The following is a 23,941-nucleotide window of genomic DNA, read 5'->3' as shown; positions in this document are numbered from 1 at the left end:
CATATAAGGTGTCATTCAATGTCCAGAACTTCTGAACGCTCTTCTTTCTTCACACTCGTAAAGCAAGGATCAGAACACCTGACCTTTCCAACGTCATTACAGAGTACATGAAGTCGTGGACACGCAACATGCAGACACTCCGAGGCAGAGCAAGCCATATATTCATGTTTTAAATGTATTTACTCTTTTAGTGTTCTTGTAAAAAGACCAATGGTTTGTCTAGACAACACTCTTATTCATGGGCTGGTGTTGTTCATCGAAACTGAAATATGGACCAACAGGTTCCCGTTGAAGTGCATCATATGGAGAAGAACCAGAAATCTTTCCTCAAAAGACTTGTTTTCCACAGAAGAATTAAAAACACAGACGGCTTCTGTGACATGTGAGTGAGTGAATTATCATCACATTTTAAATTTAATGTGAACTACTCTTTTAACTCCTTTACTCATCTAAATTGGTGTATATCATTTATTCTCTAATTTTTTTAGAAATATGTTCATACAATTGAAGTCAATGGAGTTCAGTGTAGTTTGATTTCCAACATTCTTCAAAATATCTTCTTTTGTGTTCTGATAAAGAAAGAAACGCATAGAGGCTTGACATGACACAGATGAACAAATCAATGATAACAGCAGATTTAGCGTGAGCTATATGATGAAATAAGATCACGTGACACAGACACTGGACACACAGGTGAACTCTCTTGTGCTTCAGAATGATCACGAGAAGATTTAGCGAACTGATCACAACACTTGAAAACTTCAACGATTATTATGACCAGAAAACTCGGATACATCATGAATTTATACCCATGAATGAATAAATAACATAACGACAGAGAGAGAGAAAGTCCTCGCGCCGGTCTCGGAGCTCAACGGGATTTTTAGGGTTTCAGTCGCGCGCTTCTGTACGAGCGATCGGCGGGTCTCCATGGAGACGGCGGTAGAATGGGCGGGATTTGAGAGGCACCAGAACCCACTCAAACAGAGTCAGCGGATGATGAACGTTAAAATAAGACACATCAGCAACGAATTTAACACACGAGAGGATTCCTGACTGTCATGTATGTTTAGAGAAAGCCTAATTCTGTCTGTAACTCCCTCGCGATCTCTACAGCTGCTCTCTATAAGAAAGATGAAGATGGTTTTACAGGCTAAACTGCGGAGATGTGTCGTTAGATCCTTATGTAAGCAACCATCACATCATTCAGATCCTGTTCAAAACATCACAGCGATGAAAGAGTAAAAACCTGTGCAACATACCAGACTGTGTTAGACTCATTCAGTCAATCTTCATCATCTCGCGCTCTGTCTTCACCTTCACTTCGGTCCAAAGCTTACAGAGAAACGCATAAAGCCCCATCATCATCCTCCCTTCCTGACATCAGGTCTAATGAAGCGAAAGAGACAGAGAGAGAGAGAGAGAGAGAGAGAGATGGGGAGGCATTGACTGAACCGGCGTCACAGGTCCGAATGTTCTTGCGATTCAATTCAATTATTTTTGTGCGCCGATCAAAAAGCTCGTTACAGCATCACAATATTAGAATAAATTCAATCAGGACAAGTTTAAGCTTTTAAACAACAGTGATAATAAATAAGTAAATTAAATTTTACTGTTAATATCAGATTTAGTTTTTTACGTTCTTCCATTTGACTAGAGAGTGTGAAATCTTATTAAGTTTCTATAACATAGTTTGAAACTGTAGAGTTTTAATTGTGTTATCTCTCATGTGATTGTGTGCAGTTTCTTCATGTGACACTAACTCAAAATTAAGACTTTAATGTAAATGTTTACACTAGTGCAGCGCAAGTCAACCGGCGGCCCGTCAATCATGTTTATGTGTCCCGACTGAACAGTTCAGATAAGTGTAGAAACGCTCGTCCTCCTGTGACGTCACATCATTAAAAGTCCAAACGCTGCAACATTCAATACGAAAGTAATTCCTGCGGCTCATAAAGATTGACGTCTTATAAAGCGATTTGATCGGTCTGTCCAAGAAACTTCACGTTATTTACAACGTTATAATTGTCATCCACAGACACAGGCAGTCGGTCTGCGCACGCTAAAGGTCGCGTTCTAACACGCGTGTCCTGCCCTTGAAAGTAGACTAACTGTAGGAAGGGTAGGTTGTCTCAGATAAGTGGAAAACTGTGTTGTTTTTATTACTGCATTCATTCATGCATGATTTAAACGCTATATTTACGAGAAACAGCTGTTTATCACCCAACAGAACTCGCACTACAAACGACCTGCCCTTACAAGTGCACTTTGTGAATGTGAATGTGTCAGGGTGTAGGAGCATATCAGTTTATAGACGTCTTTAAACACAACTTATTTTAAATAAAATAAAAAAAACTATCATTTTGATTTCACTGGGGCTTTAATGTTAGATTCTCCTTAAAGTAACTGTATTTTTTCAAAATAAGCCCAAGAACCCACAACTTGTGATTTTTCAATGTGATATGATAGAAAACGAAGCCCAAAGTTACATACTATAAGCAGACGTGGCATCTATGGAACACACAGTAAGGGAAGAAACATACTTGTGTAGAAGTGAAGAACATGCGCAGAAGACACACCTCCAGCATCCACCACCAACAATCACAATTCACATTTCTATTCTTCTTTGGAGCTCCACCGCTGATGGAAATCAATCTGACAGGACTCACAAATGAGAAAGTTTTATACCAGTTACATACAGTATAGCCAACAGAGTGACCTCAAGGAAACTACAAGAGAGTTCAGTGCTAGACGCTAACAATACATGTCATCATGTCATTCACTGTTTTATTATGGGATGTGGAAATTGTTTGGTGTATTCACTTCCAATTTTCATTGTTGCAAAGCAGCTTTAAACACATCAGAGTATTGCAAGAGTACCGCAGTTGAATTGCTGTTTCAATGTTGTGATGCCCATTTCCACATCAAGTCAAACACACTTGTGATTTGTGTGACAGTAATACCAGACAGCGAGGATAATGTACCATTGACACACGTTACGCTGCTTAAATTTGCGAATTTCAACTCAATTCAAACATTGTTGGAAGCACACAAGCAGACAAAATAAGTCACTGTGCAGGTGGGTTTTAGATGCTTTTGTGCTAAAAAGTGATAATGTTGTGTCTTTAATCAGGTCACGTTTAAAAACTGCTGAGTTTCTGTCAATTTTTATGAAATGTTTTACTGGAATATTTCTGGAAAAAACTGGCCTGCATTTTATACATCAACATGATGACACACTAACTGTCACTTACATGAGGAGGATGAGGAATGAAAAGACAAACGTGAGGATGGCGTGCTCTTCAGAGAAAGAGTGCTGGAGGTATCAGAGGACCCTGGGGCAGAAGGGGCAGGAGTGGGGACTGGGGTGTATGATTCCTCCGACACACAGCAGTTCTGATGGCAGCCAATGACACATGAACACGGTGTCATACAAATCACACACACACCTCCATCTAAACAACACACTGCACTTAAACATCCATCCAACAACAACACAACTCACAAAAACCACACAGAAGAATGACACGAAACCTAGTGACTATTCTAGGGAGAACGAGATGTTCAGAGAATGATTGCTGCTCATTTGCTCAATTATATATTTACACACACACTTTAATTATTATTTGTGTGTGTATCAAGACTACACACACACAAACCATAGCAAAGAAGAAAACTCTTGCCGTTGGTACATGATTAACTTTATAGAGTACTCAATTTCATTAAAGGACATTTTGGCAGATTTAGTTCTTGTTTCCAAAGCATTCAGTCCTGATTGAACACACACGCACACACAGACACACACACGCACACACATGAAAGGGAGGCAGACAGCACATGACCTCTGCTGTGACACACTGCTGGAGATGTGTTTCAGTGTATCGGAGCAGATCAAAGGCCCCACACACAAACAGACACACACACAAATAGATGGCTCACGTCTATTCAAATACAGTATATGACGTAATTTTCCATCGTAAAAAATGTCCCGCAATTTTGAATTCATCTCAAAACCTCCTTTACGGTTTGTTTAAATCCTTGGTAAACTTTGGTGTAAAATCATAAGAGTGGTCTTGTTTGATTCATGGCGAGTCAAACCATACCCAATGTTCATATTCGTCCATTGTGGGTGGGGTTAGGGTTAGATCATTTTGAATTTTGTCATAAAATTATGCATTTTACAAACGCAATAATGAATATAAGGTAAAGTTATAGGAGATATAACGTTACTTATAACATATGAATAAATCAACATAATGGTATTCAATTCACATTAGTATATTTGTTGGCTCATGCCGAGTTGTTTGATATCAGAGTTGCCATATTCCACCATAATTCCTGTCGGCCACATTGAATTATATAGAAAAAATGTTTTTTCGAACTCCTTCTACAAAATGTATCAGATTTGGACGAAATTTGTTATGTAGCATCAGGATCTTAAGCTTGTCAGGACACTTTTTTGAGTTGACCCAAAACTTGGTATGCATAATCACAGGCACATCTTCTCTGCCTCAATTTTGGCGACAGCGCCAAGTATTGGTCAAAGGTTATAAGCAATTTTCTTGTGTTGTAACCACTTTTCCCTGTGTTTTTAAATTTGGTTTTCCAAATCTGATCATCTTACATATCCAAAAGACTTCCCTTTGGGCCGTGGTTGGGCTTTACCCCGCAATTGCTGCTTGCAGCTATATTTATGATCTGTTATTATCATACAGGACACATGATGACTCAACATATGGAATTCTAAACAAACATCTGTGCCTCTTGTACGACCTATACATGTCATTTCTTGACAAACAAAAGCATATGAACATTCCCCTCAAAAACACAATAAAGTTCTCTCACACATTCACAGTAACTGATCCGACATCTCTGATTATTATAAATGAATGTGTTAATGTGTTCACAGCGGACGAGAACAGACCTGCACAAACATACAGCCTCATGTGTCACACATTATTATGATGTGACAGATTTCCACTGACCTTTTTTCAACACCCAACCCCGACACACACAGTTATCTATTTATAGGACGTATCTAGCTAGTTATAGACACTACACAATAAAATAAACATTTAGTAACATTATTTACCAAAGTGACGTTTGACATATTTAGCTTCCAATACCACATAAATAAAACAAAACTCAATCAATCACCATTAGAGAAACACAGTTCATTTCATGTGTGTGTGTGTGGGGTTGTCTCCTGATCTCTGACTGAGAGAGCGGCTGCTGTATTTCTTGTACAGGAAGTTGGCACTGTGTGTTTCCTGAGCAGTATGGAACCCTGTAGATCTGTGTGTGTGTTTGCTTGCATTTGTGTGTGTGTGCGTGTCAGATCAGAGAATGTAAAGCAGCAGGTTATGTGATTATGTTGATATTTGATATACCCCACCTGTAAGTCACTTTGGATAAAAGCGTCTGATAAATGACTAAATGTAAATGATATATTTGTTGTGTAATTTAATGGGATCATTTCTATCATTATCTTTTACATGAACATAATCATTATGTCAGTATTTTGGAGAAATAAAGACGAAAGCATCAGCAGAAGGTCATCTACATTTATTTAAGTGACTGAAAACTACAGCGTACATGCTTACAATAAACAAAACGTTTTTGTTATCGTGTGGACGAAAATATAGTTATAGTTTCAGTTATTGTTAATTACAGTTATCATTATAGACGCCTTTTGTGCCGCGTCACGCTTACGTCATGAGCTGGAGGCGAAACAAACAGAAACTGGAGGCGGCCAATACAAACCAGCAAAGATTCGGTTTAAAATATCATCTTGTTGTGTTGTTTAGTGGCACAATCGACAAAATACTCCAGTTTGATATTCTAACACATACATGCTGCAATTGCCAAACAAAAACACCGACAGCTGTAGATAAACACAATAAAACGAGCGGACTGAACAGAACCGATCACCAATAATGCTCGCATAACACTTAAGATAAGAAAACTACGGTCTTTAGTTCGTGTGGATTATTATTTGGGTCTAAAAATATCTCACGTACGCCCAAATCAGAAACGGGTGAACAAGTTATTTTTCACGTAACGTTAACTTTTGAACACATAGGTTATGCTCGCTAACTTTGTTAGTTATACAACCATCAGTTAACTGTCGGCAAGAAACTAAACATAAAAGAAAGTGTTTGTCATCTCTTCTTTAGTTGTCACAGGTGCATTAGTTAAAGGGAGAGAGAACAGTGAGAAGGCTCAAGATAGGCTATGTGTCAGGTTTGTGTTGAAGTAAATTCATTTACTCACGTTTGCCTGTGTTAGCACACGTATATGCTCTCAGTTTATCTTTAAAATACACACTTGGTTTATGTGTCTGGTGGGTGTAGATGTCAGGACACTTAACTGGAGGTCATCCTGTCAGTTCGTCTCTGGATCTACTGAGTGAGCGCGGAGAGGTCTGCCACGTTCATGGCGTTAAAGTTAACCTTTTCAAAAACAATCGTGCTCCTAGACAGTAAATGACCTTACATGTTCAAATTTGTTTTAAGTCATTGTCGAAAAGCAAGCAAAAAACGTGCTGCTGCTGCCTAGCATTAGTCATCCAGTCAGGGGGATATTCCTGCCTCCACCTAAGCTCCGCCCACAAAAACGCGTCACAATGTTTACTAACAGTGAAGGCATAATATACTGATGGATAGATCCTTAGGTAAAAAAAACATTTCCTAGCAATCCTAAGGTGTGCTTTTATTTCGCTGTTATTCTATTTATGTATGCATAAAATTAGTGATCTGATGAAGTATAACTATTTCGCTCACTGATGAAAGACAGAAACAATCAATCAATCAGAAAGTTTTCGCTGTGATCGACCACAGAGAGATCGTCACCGCACACGGACCCTAAACAGACGCCGGTTCGAGGCTCGCAGCAGTCGCGCTGCTAGTAAGACCAGTTACATAAACAGAAGTTCATGCAAGAAACCATAAACACGAATGCCTTATTGGTATTTTCATGAGCCGGAAGACATCCGCCATATTGGAACGGTCAACGCCTGTCTAGCTATGAATATCAAATGTATATTAATGCTAATCAAACACAAAAGCCTACAACAACAATACTCTAACAAGACATAATGCATAATAGTATAAGTCATCATCTAAAAACATGTAATACTGAGTTAATGCATATCACAAAAAAAAAGTGTGAAAGGTTATTTTAAAACGAATTTTACTGTGAGTGAAGCAAGTGTAATGTTATTAATGTTAAATATATAGTTTAAAAGTATTGCTCAGATGATGATGTGAGTAGAGTTTAGAAGAGACAAAGAAATTGCAAATTGAAAAATGTACACTACTTCATGTTTTAATTCTTCATTTGAATCATTATGGAAATGAATAAGAAATATATTATACACACACACACACACACACACACACACAATCTCTTGTTCATCTGTCTAGTCACTCCAGATGATCTTCTGATCTGAAGAGTTGAATGGAAACTGAATCTCAGGGACTGTGTTTTTTTGTATAATGAACACATGAGATGTCATGTCACCCCCCCAAAACCACAAGAAGAATACACCTGATGTATGAGGTGACTGTGAGATAGCACAAGCAGATGGTTGGGCTTTGGAACAGATTTTCTGCACAGCTCATGAATTTATAACGATGACTGAGTCCAGAAACCTCATTCTGACCTGCACACTCATCAGACGAGAGAATTCTGAGCCACACATGAGACCTCATAGATTCAGGACATGCTCATGACAGACACAGCTTTTTCTCTGGTTTCTCTCACGGGTGCGTTTATCAGTGCAGGTGAATGTGGAGGTTTGGATGAGTTTGTGCTTCAGGATTAGTCGAGAGAAGCTCAGGATACTGAACTCGCTTAAGATCAGTGCATTAATATCTGCTGGGAAACACATTGACCTGCCAGAAGCAGATGCTTTATCAGACGCTGACTCACACATGTTTCAAGGTCTGATCTCAGCTCAGTGTGGGTCACTACATGGTAAAAGAAAGTAACTCTCCCTGAAAATAAAAGACTTGCAGTGCTGAGAGACTTTCATTTCACACCTCAGATGAAGTGTTTAATGTGCCAGTGTAGACAACAGCAGATGCTCTGATCACTGATGCCTTAAGAGAACACACACACACATCACACACACACAGGCCGAAAATAAACACAGCCCAGAGGACTGCATGGGGACAGTGGCTCACAGTGATGTGTATCTCCTCTGAGACACACACAAACACACACACACACTGGATATATACAAGTCTTATAAGCTTATATTCGAGATAATCCATTTGTCAGAGGAAACTACAACACACACACACATTCATTTTGGTCCCAACAGTGACACAGGTCCCCATGAGTTGGTGTGCATTCAGGTAAGGTCCCCACTAACATATAAAAATCAAGTCCGCACACACACACACACACACACACACATTTTACAGCCTCATGTAGAATTCCGCCATTAAACAGTGTATTGTACATATTTTGATTTAGTGTGTCAGTGAGAAAAACACTGAAACAGCATTGTGTGCATCTTGCAAAATATCGTTTTGATTGTTTGGTTTTGTTTGAATGTTGTTTAATAAAGACGTGTAGAAGTCTGTGAAAGTGACTTGAAGATTTAAAGGAGAACTGCTGCACGCTGTGTGTGTGTGTGTGTGTGTGTTTGTTCCTCCTCTTCTCTTGTGGATTGTCCACTTCACAAAACATTCCTGTAATAATATTCATTAACTGCTGAACACAAACCAGGAACTTTCATTATTATTTCCGCATGGGTGACCGGCGTCAGAACCGCTGACCCGCTGTCCAGATCACGATCACAGCTACTTCCTGTTAATAACAGACTCCGACTGTGTCATGTGATCTCAAGGTCAGAACCAGACGTCTGGAGAAACTTCATGTGTTTGTTATTCATACAAAGTAACAATGAAAACAAGACACCGGTGAATCACTTGAATCTTCAGTCTTTGGATGAAACGGTTCAGTGTCAGTAACACAACACAAGATGTTGTTGTGATGATTCTATCTGTGGCTTTCAGATGCGATGTCTGAAATCAAGCATTTGTGAATGAGAAAAGTGTGTGTATTTTGCGAAGTAGGTGAAGGTCCGAGTGTTTGAGAAGTGAGAACGCTGCAGACAGGAGGAGGAGTTTGTGAGGGAACCAGCACAACAGGTGCTGTAACTCTACTTGAACTCTTCTCGACATCATTGTGTGGAGACCGTAGAGCGCGTAACACCCAGACAATAGAAGAACAGGACACAGACGCCGCACTGCGACACACCACACAGACGGACAGAGCAACGTAAGTCTTGAATATTTACAGCTAAAGATCTTTACTGTACACTGCAATGATGTGTCGACTTCACTTCAAACATGTGTGTGCATCATGATCTTACAGTAAACTAATGTTCATGGTGAAGAATATTATTATAACAAACACTATTGAGATAATTGATGACTGATTTGATGTCAGTGATTGAAGGATTCTGCACAGAAGCACGTACACAACATACTGCCTTTCGGATGTGTGTCCACCTTATTGTGCTAAGAGATACGATGGGTAGATCAGGAAACGATTATTCACAACAAAACAACATCAGTAATACAAAAGTGCTTATTATTGGAAAAAATCATTAAAATCAAATCAAACTTTCCAGGTGGAAGGGCTTATGGGTATTCCTCAAATCATTTGAACTGATAATATTAAGTTCAGTGCACTGGACATAAATGTTAGGTAACTGTAGTTTGCACAACTCAAAAGTTTCAGTTCACTTTATGCAGCTTTATACTTTTGAGCTTTTCTTGTCATTGATATTTTGTGTTGCATGAACATAGGATTTTAAGTTCAGCGAAAAATGTTTTTTTAAGTAGAAGGTACTTAACATTATACAATATGGTTGTTGGGAAAACGAATTCCTTTTGAGAGTGTATGTTTCTACAGGGGTTTGTGACGTTGTGAGGTGCTTGTGTTAATTTACAACTCCAGACTTTAGATTAACTTCAGAGTGAAGGTCAAGCACTCACAGTCCAAACCTTCTAATAACATGTTTGGTTTCTCCTGACAGTAGTGGCTCTGTTTTCCAGCGTTAGGAGTCATGAGTGGTGAAATACGCCGAGTGGTGTCCAAAGACGGCCACAATAACGTTAAGATCGACAATGTGGAGGGCATGATAAAGCTCTTCTTACACGACATCTGGACCACCGTGGTGGACATGAAATGGCGCTACAAGATCACTCTGTTCGCCTCCACCTTCGTCATGACGTGGTTCACCTTCGGAGTCGTCTTCTACCTCATCGGTCTGAGGAACGGCGACTTCGCACCGGACCCGTCGTCCAATCACACGGCGTGCGTGATGAACGTGGAGACGCTGACGGGCGCCTATTTGTTTTCTCTGGAGACCCAGGCCACCATCGGCTACGGCTTCCGTCACGTGTCAGAGGAATGTCCACTCGCCATACTGGCGCTGGTGGTTCAGCTGGTCGTCACGGGACTGGCGGAGATCTTTGTGACCGGTGCCTTTTTGGCCAAACTGGCGCGACCTAAAAAGCGAGCGGAGAGCATAAAGTTCAGCCGGTCGGCAGTGGTGTGCGAGCGTCAGGGGAGACGGTGTCTGATGGTGCGAGTGGCCAACATGAGGAAAAGCCTGTTGATTCAGTGTCAGCTCTCTGGCAAACTGCTGTCGCCCTACGTCACCCTGGAGGGCGAGAAGAGCCTCATCCGTCAGGCCACATTAGAATTTCACCTGGACTCCAGCGACGAATGTCCCTTTCTTCTCATGCCTCTCACCTTCTGTCACGTGCTGGACGCCAGAAGCCCGCTGGCCGATCTCACGGCCGACAACCTGCTCACGCGTCAGTTTGAGCTGCTGGTCACTCTGAACGGAACCATGGAGTCCACCGGCGCCACCTGTCAGAGCCGAACATCTTACGTGCCGCAGGAGATCCTGTGGGGCTACGAGTTCAAAGCGGTGCTCTACAACACACCCGCCGGGAAGCTGGTCGCTGACTTTAGCTTCTTCGATGAGGTCCAGAGGTGTGGCGAGACGAGGGCGCTCCAGGACGACACCGAGAAACTTCAGCTGGAGGAGGAATACAGACGACATTCTGAAGCTGGTCTCTAATCTACTGAAGAATGTTCTGTGTGTTAAATGCTTTGACAGAATTCATTAACTTCTGCTCCGTTGTGTTGTTTCATTTCATGTGTTTCTCCATCAATAAATACAAGAGTTACATTTGTGTTTCTCACTGCAGAGAAAGAAAGACACAAGATGACTTCAGACGTGTTGTGGAAACACAGAACGTTCTGAACATACACACGTTTGCCTCGCGTGTTGGGCAACAGAATGCCGCTGCTCTCAGTTTAGGAACCAAACAATACGAGTGTTGGGTGACACAAAGCCAGAAGAACCAGTTTTTGAAAATATTGTTTTATTATAATGATTCAGTGGAAAACCATATAATTTATTTGGAGTATATGATGTCTCAGAGCATCAGATTCTCTCTGAACGGAGACCAACACTTGTAAACAACATAGAGCTTCATTCAAACACCACGACCACACTTCACTTCATCTTCTATCAAAAGTCTTTGGCCGGCTGAGATCAACTCGTAAATGTTTAAGTTATATATCTATTATAGAAAAGAAATATAAAATTGAATTGTTACTCTTACAAACGCACAGCGTTCGCGACTCATAACATAATATTAATATCCCAATCAGGTATTCATTCTGTAAGGCACTGATTTATAAAAATCAACCTCCGTCTTTAAAGGTTTGAAGTCTTAAAAAACGACACTTCCAGATTATCTACAGAACAAAAGAAAGATGCAGATATCTCGTTTTACACACAACATAATATTTTAAGATATAAAAGTCATTCTCATATTCACTGACTGTCTCACCTCACATATCTCCCACTGTCTCTCTCTCTCTCTCTGTCTCTCTCTCTCTCTCTCTCTCTCTCTGTCTCTGTCTTTAGTAAAATAAGGCAGTTTAATGCATTAAATTTATAGATTATTCAGTAACTGGTCATGCATTTATGATCATTGTCAGCCTTTTGCATCTTTCGCCTTCATTCAGAATGCTGTTTTCTGGTCGACTCTGTGACACTTTGAGTTTCATCGCTGCAGTTTTTCTGTTTTTCTTCGATTAGAACAGGATGAATATGCCTCACAAGAAGCACTACTGGGTCCATCTCCAGACACAACAATGACATATTTTAGGCTTTGTGTCAGCTTGTCTTGACACCTCTTTCTAACCCTGTCCAGAAAACCGTTCCTAAAATTTACAAAGGAACAAGATTTGTCAAATGTTTAGTAGTAGGAGCCCATGTGAGCGGGGGGGTGGCGGGGGGTGGGGTAGATGCCCGGCGCGGGGGAGTTCCAGTAAGGGCTCGGGGCCGCAAAGAAAGCGGAGGAGGCGACAGGCATCGTCTGAGGAGACATGAAGTTGATCTTCTGAGGCTGGTATGAGCTGATGTAGGGCAGATCCGTCGGGTATTTGTAGACTGGCGACTCTGGAGGGTGGGGCTGCAGGGCCTGCGCGATGCTGTGGAAGTCAAACTTATAAGCGTAGCGTTTGCCGTGCACTTTGGTCATGATGTTTTTGTCATAGTAGTAGCGCAGAGCTCGACTCAACTTGTCATAGTTCATGTTGGGTTTGCTTTTCCTCGCGCCCCAGCGTCGGGCCACCTCGTCCGGGTCGGTCATCTTAAACTCTCCGTTGGTGCCCTCCCATGTGATGCAGGACGAGTTAGAGCTGTCGGACAGAAGCTCCAGGAGGAACTGCCACAACTGGATCTGACCAGAACCTGACACACACATACACACCACACACACATCACACACCACACACACATCACACACACAAACACATCACACACACATCACGCACACATCACACACATCACACACATCACACACACATCACACACACACACACATCATACACACATCACGCACATCACACACATCACGCACACATCACGCACACATCACACACACATCACACACATCACGCACACATCACACACATCACGCACACATCACACACATCACACACACATCACACACATCACATCAAACACACACAAACACATCACACACACATCACGCACACATCACACACATCACACACATTACGCACACATCACACACACATCAAGCACACATCACACACATACACACATCAGACACACATCACGCACACATCACGCACACATTACACACACATCAGACACATCACGCACACATCACACACATCACACACACATCACGCACACATCACACACACATCACACACACATCACGCACACATCACGCACATACACACATCAGACACACATCACGCACACATCACGCACACATTACACACACATCAGACACATCACGCACACATCACACACATCACACACACATCACACACATCACGCACACATCACACACACATCACACACATCACGCACACATCACACATCACGCACACATCACACACATCACGCACACATCACGCACACATCACACACACCACACACATCACACACACACACCACACACACACCACACACACATCACGCACACATCACACACACATCACACACACAAAAACATCACACACACATCACGCACACATCACACACATCACACACATTACGCACACATCACACACACATCACACACACATCACACACACACCACACACACACACACACACCACACACACATCACACACACACCACACACACATCACACACACATCACACACACACACACCACACACACATCACACACACATCACATACACACACACACACCACACACACATCACACACACATCACACACACACACACACACCACACACACATCACACACACACACCACACACACATCACACACACAAACACATCACACACACATCAAGCACACATCACACACATCACACACATCACACACACATCACGCACACATCACACACACACACACATCACACACACATCACACACATCACGCACACATCACACACATCACGCACACATCACACACATCACGCACACATCACACACATCACGCACACATCACACACACACAAACACATCACACACACATCACGCACACATCACACACATCACACACACATCAAGCACACATCACACACATACACACATCAGACACACATCACGCACACATCACGCACACATTACACACACATCAGACACATCACACACACATCACACACATCACACACACATCACGCACACATCACACACACATCGGACACACATCACGCACACATCACGCACACATTACACACACATCAGACACATCACGCACACATCACACACATCACACACACATCACACAAATCACGCACACATCACACACACATCACACACATCACGCACACATCACACATCACGCACACATCACACACATCACGCACACATCACGCACACATCACACACACCACACACACATCACACACACACACAACACACACCACACACACATCACGCACACATCACACACATCACGCACACATCATACACACATCACGCACACATCACGCACACATCACGCACACATCATACACACATCACACACACATCACACACATCACGCACACATCACGCACACACACACACATCACGCACACATCACACACACATCACACACATCACGCACACATCACACACACATCATACACACATCACACACGCATCACGCACACACCACACACACATCACGCACACATCACACACATCACGCACACATCACACACACATCACACACATCACGCACACATCACACACACATCATACACACATCACACACACATCACGCACACACCACACACACATCACACACATCACACACACATCACACACATCACGCACACATCACACACACATCATACACACATCACACACATCACACACACATCACGCACACATTTAAAATCACTGTGGGATGGTTTTTAAACAAAACTAAAAGTCTTTACTTCTGAACTCTTATTGGCTGAAAGTCATTAATTTCAAAAACATTCTTATTAAATAATTGTGTAGTCTAGTTAATTGTTTTTGTTTCTTGTGCTGTTGGTTGTTACCTGGATTGGCCAATCTGCTACTGGTGGGTCCCAAAATCTGATACAGATCTACAGAGACACGACACAACAAGTGTTTTAATACACACTCAGAAATATTGTGTGAGATGCTTCAGTCATTTGTGTGTGTGTGTGCGTGTGTGTGTGTGTGTTTGACCTAGCTGGCCTCTGTGCTCTTCAACTTTGGTCATAACAGCAGCAGAACTCTGAGAAACTGAACAGACACAAAACACACAATAAACAGATAACACTAGAACTCCTGCGTGTGTGTGCGTGTGCGTGTGTGTTAGGCTAACCTTTAGATGCAGACAGTGTTTGAGGCCACACAGAGCGGCGGACAGCATCATAACTGAAGTCTGTGAGATAAGAGCATGATGATGATTTATAAAACACTGAATGTACAGCTCACTGAGTGTCCACTAGAGGGCGTGAGTGTGTGTGTGTGATCACAGAAATATTGTCTAAATGAATCCAAGAGTCCTGAACATTTCAATGTGTTTTCCTCTGAACGTCTGCTGTCTGACCTGCTCTGCTTTGACATCGGGGAGCGTCTGACGGATAAATGGAGGCGTTTGGGAAAATAAAACTTGCTCCTCCTGAAGATAAACACACACATGACATGTGATGTAAGAGTGTTCTACAGCTCAGCTTCAGTCAGAGAGAGTGTGTGTGTGTGTGTGCGTGCGTGCGTGTGTGTGTAAGCTGTGAGGGGCGGGGCAGAGCAGCAGGGGGCGTGGCTGCTTACCTGTATTGCGCGCATGCATTAACCGTGGAGAGTTTTGCAAGGCTTTGTCAACATCATCTGAGGTCAAGTGAGGAAGAGGAGCTGAGAAAGAAAACATCCAGTGACAAAACTGATCAAACTCACTCTTCCTTGAGCAGACAGACAGACAGACAGACAGACAGTGTGTGTGTTCCTTTGATTCTCAGTAGATTGTTAATGTCTGTAATACAATCTCAATCATGTCAACAGAAGAAAGAAAGATGAATTGACTTTTTTTGAATCCAATTGTGTTGTGAATGATTCATGTTCATGAATGACGTAAATGTCAGATGGACGTTATGAATGAGAGTTCAGAGGTCAGTGGATGTTATTTTGACAGCGTTATGAAGCTCAAACACGATGCAAACAAAACCTTTCAGTGAGAAATGACGGAGAATGACAGGGAAAGGAGATAAGAATGAGTCGGTGAAGGCGCTGCGTGCTGATTGGCCGTCACTCACTCTCTCTGAGGTAGTGCAGATGAGAGAGAAGAACATCAGCCGTGTAGATGCCGGTGAGATGCTGAAGCTCGTCTCTGCTCATCTTACACAACCGCTTCCCATCCACGCTGTGAAACAGACACACGTTCACGTCTGGAAGAGAATATTCCTTCACGGCCCAATCCAACCACTGCTGCACGTGATCTGTGGACCACACGCTGGGATCTGCACACACACACACACACACACACACACACACACACACATGATCTCCTGAATCCTTCAGATTGATCCGACTTTACATGACAGATGTGCTGGTTACAGTGTGTGTGTGTGTGTTACCTGCAGGTATAATAACTCTGCGTTCATTGGTGCTCATGGGTGGCACATGTTTGTCCTCCATGTAGTTATTGAAGGTCACTGGAACATTTGGACCAGAAGAGACTTTTCCTTTACCTACATTACAATCTGCAGAACTTCTGCACACACACACACACATCATCTGTGAGTCACACACAACACTATAGGACAGATATTCTTAGAATAAATATCTTAACGTTATTTTCCACTGTTGATTCTTCACTTGAATCAATATTTCATGTTGTGTAACAGTAAGAACTGACAGTAAATCATTTCATTTACAACACACACGTCAAGTAGGTTTCTGAAGACTGCTGAGAGGACACAGATGTGAGAGATTTCAGCTGGAATGTGTCATCAGCTCGCACACGTGTACACTCAACACAACATCTGCTGCTTACTGAACAACATCTTAAAGTTGTTACGGTTTTTTCTGGGCTTTTCTTGATCTGAGATCTCTCATGTTAAGGTTCTAAAGAGCATTTCAGAAAATTAACAGTCAAATAAACAGTCATGAAGTCAAATCACTTCATCCTATCTGTATTATTACAGTGAGTTCTGTCACACTATACTGATGTTAATATCTGTGATGATCTTCATATTTCACATAAAATCTTTTTGTAAAGAAATCAGCGGGTCAGTTATTTAACACGTTACTCTCGGTCTCTTTCCATTAAGATTCATTGATAAAAAAACACAAAATCAGATATGAATTAGTGTGACAGCATTATTTATGTATTTATTTTAAAAGTAGAGATCATGATGGTTGCTATTATAATGTTTTTGTCACAATAATCATGTAGTGAACAGCTGATATTGTTGTCCTTAAATGAATGCGAATGAGTGGACCTCTCAAATCTTGAGATATTTTCTCTAAATGTGTGTTGACAGTGTGATCTTCTGAAAGTCTGACTCTCTCCAACACGTCTCTATCTGAAATAAATCACTGAAGAATTCAACACATGTTTGATGGTGGGGAGTCGCCACACTGCCACATGTGCTGAAGAATCAAATCTGTCTGTCTGTCTGTCTGTGACCCCAGAGGTATGAGGACGCTGAAGACACATCTGAATATGTGCATTAAACATCAAATATCAAAGAACCACACTTTTATTTTAAATACAGAACAGGCCAAACATTTCACAGGCCGCTGCTTTCAGGTGATGAACTAAACCCTTTTGTGTGCAGATGTTATGATCTGACGTGACTCACCTGGAGCCGTTCACCTGCTCCGCTCCTGCACCGCACTCCATCTTCACCGTGACACGTCCAGTGGGCGGAGCCGACCAATCATGCTGAACTTTGGGACTGATGAATTCACTGGACGCTGAAGCCGTCATCTCTGTCTCACCATCAGACTCTCTGTATGTGCACTCATATAAAGACTGATCCTCACTCACCACTGACAGCGCCTCCTACAGGACACACACACACAGGTTACTCGTGTGTAGTTCTGACATTTAAAGGTTTTTTTAAGTGTTTCTTAACACTTGTGAACACAAAGAATGGTTTGTATGTAAAGTCAGACATCTAAACATCCAGACTTCTACTGTTAGATGACCAACACTTGATAAATAATGAATAATAATCATCATTCAGCGAACTGTGTTAAGAGTAACAGAAATACTGATCTGAGAACAGCTGCGGGAGGAAAAGGAAATGATGTGGGAAACCTGATGAATGTGCAGATGTAACTGAGAGGAGCGCACACATGACCCTTCACCTCAACACACGCACATCAGATAACATCCAGTCAAAGACAAACAGAAGAATAAATCTCTGTGTTTTAATGCTGAACATTCTCCTGACGGCTGATGGAAAACAATGACATCAAAATGAATGACACGTGTGTGTGGAACATAATTCATCTTTTAACACACTCAAACATCACTCACCTCTGGCAAGCAGACAGAGAGAGAGACAGAGTGAGAGAGAGAGAGAGAGAGAGAGAGAGAGAGAGAGATAGAGAGAGAGAGAGAGAGAGAGAGAGACAGACAGAGAGAGAGAGAGAGAGAGAGAGAGAGAGACAAAGCCTTAAGTCATCAAGAGCTGAGCCCAGAGAGAAACCCCTTCATCCAACTGATCTCACAACTAACTCTACAACCCCAAACATGCCCAAGTCAACCCCAAACCCCAGCCAGACTAAACCAAATGATGAAAAGACAAAAAGAGAAATATCTCCAACACTGGACAGAAGCAACAGCTCAGCAAAGTAAACTGGAATGCTATCTGTCACTAAAGAGAGAATATAAAGTGTCAGAATAGCTCACAAGCGTATCAGACCCTAAACTAAGAAAAGTGTTGAGCATGTACAGACTCAGTGATCACCAGCTCACTGTAGAGACGGGCAGACACAGACACACATGGACACCGAGAGAAGAGCGACTGTGTCCACACTGCACACACAATCAAGTGGAAACAGAGCTGCACTTTCTCCTCTCCTGTCCCAACTACACACACATCAGAGAAACATTCTTCCCCCAGTTTACAAACTTACACAAAGACTTTGAGCAGTTTCAACAAAAGGACAAGATCTCATACATACTGGGAGAAAAGTCAAGAAGCTCAAACCTGCTGCAAGATATGTCAAGTCCTGCCACGACCAAAGAACAACCAGCACAACACAACACAACACTGACAGGACAACACACACAAACTGACACTATCACCCTCATTGAGAACTTTAATTAAAACTCTTTTTCTGTTTATATTGAGATGTATATATATATATAGATTTTTACTTATATACTTTTAATTTTATTCTATCTTATTTTTTATCTTAATCTGTATTTCTGCATGTTTATATTTAATCTTGTGCTTTGGCAATGTAAATTTTCTTTTATCATGCCAATAAAGCTCCTTTGAATCTTGAATCTTGAGAGAGAAAGAGAGAGAGAGATAGAGAGAGAGATGAAACATAGAACACAGTAGACAGGAAGTGCTGCTGTGACATCATTTCCTGCATTCCTGCACCAGTGTGCCATCAGGATAACAGGGTCTGAGAATGTTAAAGAGGAAACATCCCATCATCCATCAGCAATGGAAGGTTAGGAACACCCATCATTAACAGCACAAAAGAGAGAGAGAGAGTGAGAGAGAGAGAGTGAGAGAGAGAGAGAGACCAACATCAATAAAACACCCATCTGAAGGTCTGAAATCATCTGCTGAACACAGAGAAAACAACAGAACCTGATGAATCTACAGCTTCATTCTCACAGACTCAGTGTAGACGACATTCAGTGGTTTAACTCTACAACACATTTGAGATCTACAGCAGAGATGTGACTTTCAAATAAAGCCAAAGGAGAAAATAGAAGAGAAATGATACTTCAGTTTGTCTAAAACATTTACAATAACGTCTACTACACAACATTTCATGTGTTTCAGAGCACTACATGTTTAAAAGCATCAATATGTCCCTCAAATGTGCTTTCTTTTGTATGTTTGAGAATTCTGAAATCAAACAGAAACGTCTCAAACACGTCAATTTAATCTGAATGGAAACATAAAACTCGATTGAGTTCCCTGACAGTGGAAAAACCACAAGAAAAAAATACAAATGAATTAAAAAACATTAAAAGCTTCACAAAAGAAGAATAAATGACACCGAGACAAAAGAAGAAATATCTTCTAACACACTATGAAAACATTCATTCAAATGTTCACTGATGACGTTAATAATGTTGTGTTGTTTTTATATGTTAATGTTAAGCAAGACAAACAATAAATGAACTGTTAGAATTGTTTCGAATAACTCTGAGAGAACTTTGAGAGATTGTCACTGACAGGCAGGTGTGATGGGATGTCATCTCTTGTGTTTCTGAAGTCTTACCTTGATGGTGCTGGCCATGGCAGAGCAGGACTGGCCCGTCTGTCCACCCGTTTTATTTAAATGTGATGTTTTACGGTCGGCGTGTGTAAGCTGCGGTTCTGTTGAACTCGGTTTAAAGAGGATGAGATCGTGCTAAAGCTGGAAGTGAAGTCAGCACCAGCAGGAAGAGTTTTCTATTGGTCCTCAACACCACACAACTCCAAGAAACACAACAGGATATTTGGAAGAGCCGAGATAAGAGCTGAAACAATGGTGTGTGTGTGTGTGTGTGTGTGTGTGTGTGTTTGTGTGTGCGTGCGCTTGTGTGTGTCGGTCTGTGTTTGTGTGCCTGTGTGTGTATGTGTAAGGGAGAGTGAGGCACATAAAGGTTAGACAGGTGTGTGTGTGTGTGTTTGTCTGTTGTAGATTTTCTTTAGTAATGTCAGTATCTGTTGAAACTTTCCCTGCTTGTAGTTGTGTTGTGTTTTTTATGACATCCTGCCGGATATCTGTAGGAAAAGACCATGTGTGTGTGTTTGTGAGTGTTCACCCGACTGCAAGTGTGTGCACGGGGGTCTCTCTCTGTGCATGCGTGTATGTGTGTGTGTGTGTGTGTGCGCATCTCTCTCTGTGCATGCCTGTATGTGTGTGTGTGTGTGTATGCGCATCTCTCTATGTGCGTGCGTGTGTAGGCCGAGAACATAATGTTGTTTCTTATCACTGAGTAACACAAATCAATAAAGAGAAATTAAAATAAAGAGCAGGAGAGCATAACACACACACTCATGCACACACTTATGTAAATGAGGACATTCCATAGACTTTTATTATGTGAGTTATAAACCGATAATTATAAACACTATAACCTCACACTAACCCACACTAGAACACAAATCCCTAATAAATCTTTCTGTATTTTTATAATTTTGAAAAGCTTTACTACAGTTCCCTATTTTCATTATTTCTATATTGTCACACAAATAGTGAGACACACTGCACATGGACTGGAGCTGTGAGGTCATTGAACACCATGTGTGATTTGTCCTCCCTCAGTTTCACTTTAGTATTTAAGACAGTTTTAAAAAACAAGGCTTTTCAAGAGGAAAAACGGAAATGAACTAAAAGCAGAAAATATCGTCGATGTCTATATATTACATAGGTAGCAGGATGATGGGATACACCTCTGCTTGTCAATAATGAAGCTCAGATGAGTAACCGCACTCAAATATGATTGGACAGGTCAGAGTGAGCGCGTTGTGCTATTGGTTGTTATCGTCTGTCCGCGTGATGCTGTGAGTGTCAGTTCAGGTCACTGATTTGTAATTCCCTTTTTCATCAAAATGTGTTGTTTAAATCCTCTGCAACAATTCAATGTTATTATAAACTGTAAGGTAGGTTGTGAATTTTTTTATTTTATTGCTAGCACGAGGACATAATAGGCTAAATGCTGAATATACTCGCTGTTTTTTTAAAGACTTATTGAAGACAATAAAACTAACTTATATTTATTGTTGCACAACGCAGTGGAGACAATGGATCAGTTAAACTTACACACAAATGCCTTGTATTTTGGATTATGGATGAAACGGATCATCATTTCAACTACGACGCCGCTCTGACCGACACATCACAGCGTCACGTGTCTGTTCGCTGCCACCAGAGGTCGCCACACACCACACTCACTGTTTCACCGTGGACTCCATCTCCCAAGATCCCCTCTGATTACACCTTCACCTGTTGCCTATCACCCAGTCACTATTTAAGCCTCACTCCACATTACTCAGTATTGTTTGTTTTTGAGCCTTACCTTGTGTTTGTTGGATTGCAATGTTTGGATTACCCTTAAATAAAGCTACACTTGGATCAGACCCCAGACCCCGTTTCTTACAAGCATCATGACACAGAACATTTCTCAAGGAGAAAAAAATCACACATATTTAAGATGATTTGAGGAAAGCTGAGACTGCACGTTCCAGAAAACACTGACTGCTTACAACGCTGACCTGACACTTGCTGCTTAGTTTTTTACCCTAACATTTTGAATTTGATCTGGCAGCAAAATGTAGACTTTTACTACAAATTAATAAAGAGATTTGATGCAGGTGCTATTATGAGACTTATAATTTAAATGTCCACATATTGTTAATACATTTATCTGTTTACATATGGACTGTGTAAGGGAGCGCTTCAAAAATATATCTTACAAAAGTCATTTCTGTGTTTATTGTTGGATTTAGTTAAGCCCTTATGAGTTGACAATGCCCACTCAGTCATTCCATCCTGCAGCCGACCCTGGCGTACACACATACACACACAGTCCATAGGAGTAATGAGTTGTATACTGTACAAACTGTGTATTTTATCCTCTAACCCAATCCCTAAAGATCACAGAAAACACACACACACGCACACACATACAGGTTTGCTTAACTATACTAGTTGGGACGTTATATAGACTTCCACTGATTTCATATCAGACTGATTTTATAACACAAAAAGCTCAAGTTTACCATCAATAAAAAGTATTAATTGCAATAAGTGCTTCTAAGTCATCCATCATATATTAGAGTTAAATTAGTGCTACACAACTCATAACACAAATAATACATGTGTGTGTGTTACCTCAGAGAGCTGTGAATCGTCCTGCTGCTGCTGGAGAGAAATCATCTGACTGACACGCTCACCACATCCCGACACATCAGTGTGTGTGTGTCACTGTTTGGCACTCACACACCGCTGAGGCTTCTGGGTAAGAAATGTGTGAGAGATCTGCAGGTTTTCTGCACATGCAGAGATCAGAGAATGTGAGCGGACCTCAGGACTCACACACACACGCGCGCAGACACACTCGCACACACACATGCGCACACACTCACACACACGCGCACACACACTCACACACACACGCGCACACACACACTCACACACACACGCGTGCAGACACACACACTCACACATACACACACTTACACACACACACTCGCACACACACATGCGCACACACACTCACACACACACACATACACTCACGCACACGCACTCACACACACACACTCACACACACTCACGCACACTCACAAACACACAAACTCACGCACACGCATTCACACACACTCACACACTGCTTGGCTGAGCCGAGTTCTAACCCATTATAAAATACCCCGATTAATAACAGCTGACCTCATTACATAACCTAAATATCACTTCATTTACTTTGTTAAATGAAACCTTGCTACACATATGGAATAACTGTTTCATAAAAGCAATAAGTCGTGTGAAGCAGTGTGCTACAGAGCATTATATAACAGCTGAGAGGGGTTTAATGACTTGTGTTGTGCCACAACACCCTCAGCTGTTATAAAAACACTGTAACCCACGGCTTCACACGACTTATTGCTTTAGTAAGTAGATCAGGGTTTAAATAATGTGCATGAAAGTATTATGCACCTCACAACATTCTGATCCAGATAAACCTCATC

The 23,941-nt window shown here is 41.6% G+C and overlaps 3 protein-coding genes and 1 long non-coding RNA gene across 12 annotated transcripts in view; 2 read left to right on the top strand and 2 right to left on the bottom strand.

Annotated features, from left to right (window-relative positions):
- The window catches only part of kcnj6 (potassium inwardly rectifying channel subfamily J member 6), a 39,044-nt gene extending 32,060 nt beyond the window's left edge, over positions 1–6,984 (bottom strand). The window contains exons 1-3 of one of the 3 annotated variants that reach the window (XM_056736198.1): positions 3,255–6,984; positions 2,544–2,655; positions 1,263–1,389 (exon numbers count right to left, since the gene is read on the bottom strand). The gene's annotated coding sequence lies outside the window, so the exon portion shown is untranslated. Of the gene's footprint in view, positions 1–1,262; positions 1,390–2,543 lie in introns of all 3 variants that reach the window. The other 2 variants (XM_056736199.1, XM_056736197.1) reach the window with 2 other exon arrangements.
- A 1,879-nt stretch (positions 6,985–8,863) lies between these two features.
- Positions 8,864–11,221, top strand: kcnj15 (potassium inwardly rectifying channel subfamily J member 15). 2 transcript variants are annotated; one of them, XM_056736848.1, is made up of 2 exons: positions 8,864–9,291; positions 10,074–11,221. In XM_056736848.1, exon 2 carries the CDS (start codon positions 10,085–10,087, stop codon positions 11,108–11,110), a length of 1,026 nt encoding a protein of 341 aa, XP_056592826.1. In that variant the 5' UTR covers positions 8,864–9,291; positions 10,074–10,084; the 3' UTR covers positions 11,111–11,221. The 2 variants fall into 2 exon arrangements, with proteins under 2 accessions (XP_056592826.1, XP_056592825.1); XM_056736847.1 differs by having other exon boundaries at positions 10,055–11,221.
- A 185-nt stretch (positions 11,222–11,406) lies between these two features.
- erg (ETS transcription factor ERG) overlaps positions 11,407–23,941 on the bottom strand; it is a 34,082-nt gene continuing 21,547 nt past the window's right edge. For 2 of the 6 annotated variants that reach the window (XM_056736223.1, XM_056736224.1), the window contains exons 2-10: positions 17,864–18,066; positions 16,634–16,770; positions 16,313–16,516; positions 15,834–15,914; positions 15,613–15,684; positions 15,385–15,444; positions 15,246–15,302; positions 15,092–15,139; positions 11,407–12,799 (exon numbers count right to left, since the gene is read on the bottom strand). In XM_056736223.1, the coding sequence (XP_056592201.1) occupies positions 12,303–12,799; positions 15,092–15,139; positions 15,246–15,302; positions 15,385–15,444; positions 15,613–15,684; positions 15,834–15,914; positions 16,313–16,516; positions 16,634–16,770; positions 17,864–17,991 (1,284 nt within the window). In that variant the 5' untranslated portion in view covers positions 17,992–18,066 and the 3' untranslated portion in view covers positions 11,407–12,302. Of the gene's footprint in view, positions 12,800–15,091; positions 15,140–15,245; positions 15,303–15,384; positions 15,445–15,612; positions 15,685–15,833; positions 15,915–16,312; positions 16,517–16,633; positions 16,771–17,863; positions 18,067–20,483; positions 20,611–23,941 lie in introns of those variants that run through there. The other 4 variants (XM_056736220.1, XM_056736221.1, XM_056736222.1 and 1 more) reach the window with 4 other exon arrangements.
- LOC130411536 (uncharacterized) lies at positions 21,811–22,674 on the top strand. Its single transcript, XR_008905087.1, has 2 exons — positions 21,811–21,853; positions 21,987–22,674. It is a non-coding gene; the product is annotated as an uncharacterized LOC130411536 (long non-coding RNA).

The sequence above is a fragment of the Triplophysa dalaica genome, chromosome 22, assembly GCF_015846415.1.
Source record: "Triplophysa dalaica isolate WHDGS20190420 chromosome 22, ASM1584641v1, whole genome shotgun sequence".
Classification (NCBI taxonomy): Eukaryota; Metazoa; Chordata; class Actinopteri; order Cypriniformes; family Nemacheilidae; genus Triplophysa; species Triplophysa dalaica.
The sequence above is the reverse complement of the archived record's forward strand: the minus strand, read 5'-3'. Positions and strand labels throughout refer to the sequence as shown.

Excerpts from the sequence above, each read along its gene's own strand:
- kcnj15 (XM_056736848.1), top strand. The coding sequence starts at position 10,085 with ATGAGTGGTGAAATACGCCGAGTGGTGTCCAAAGACGGCCACAATAAC.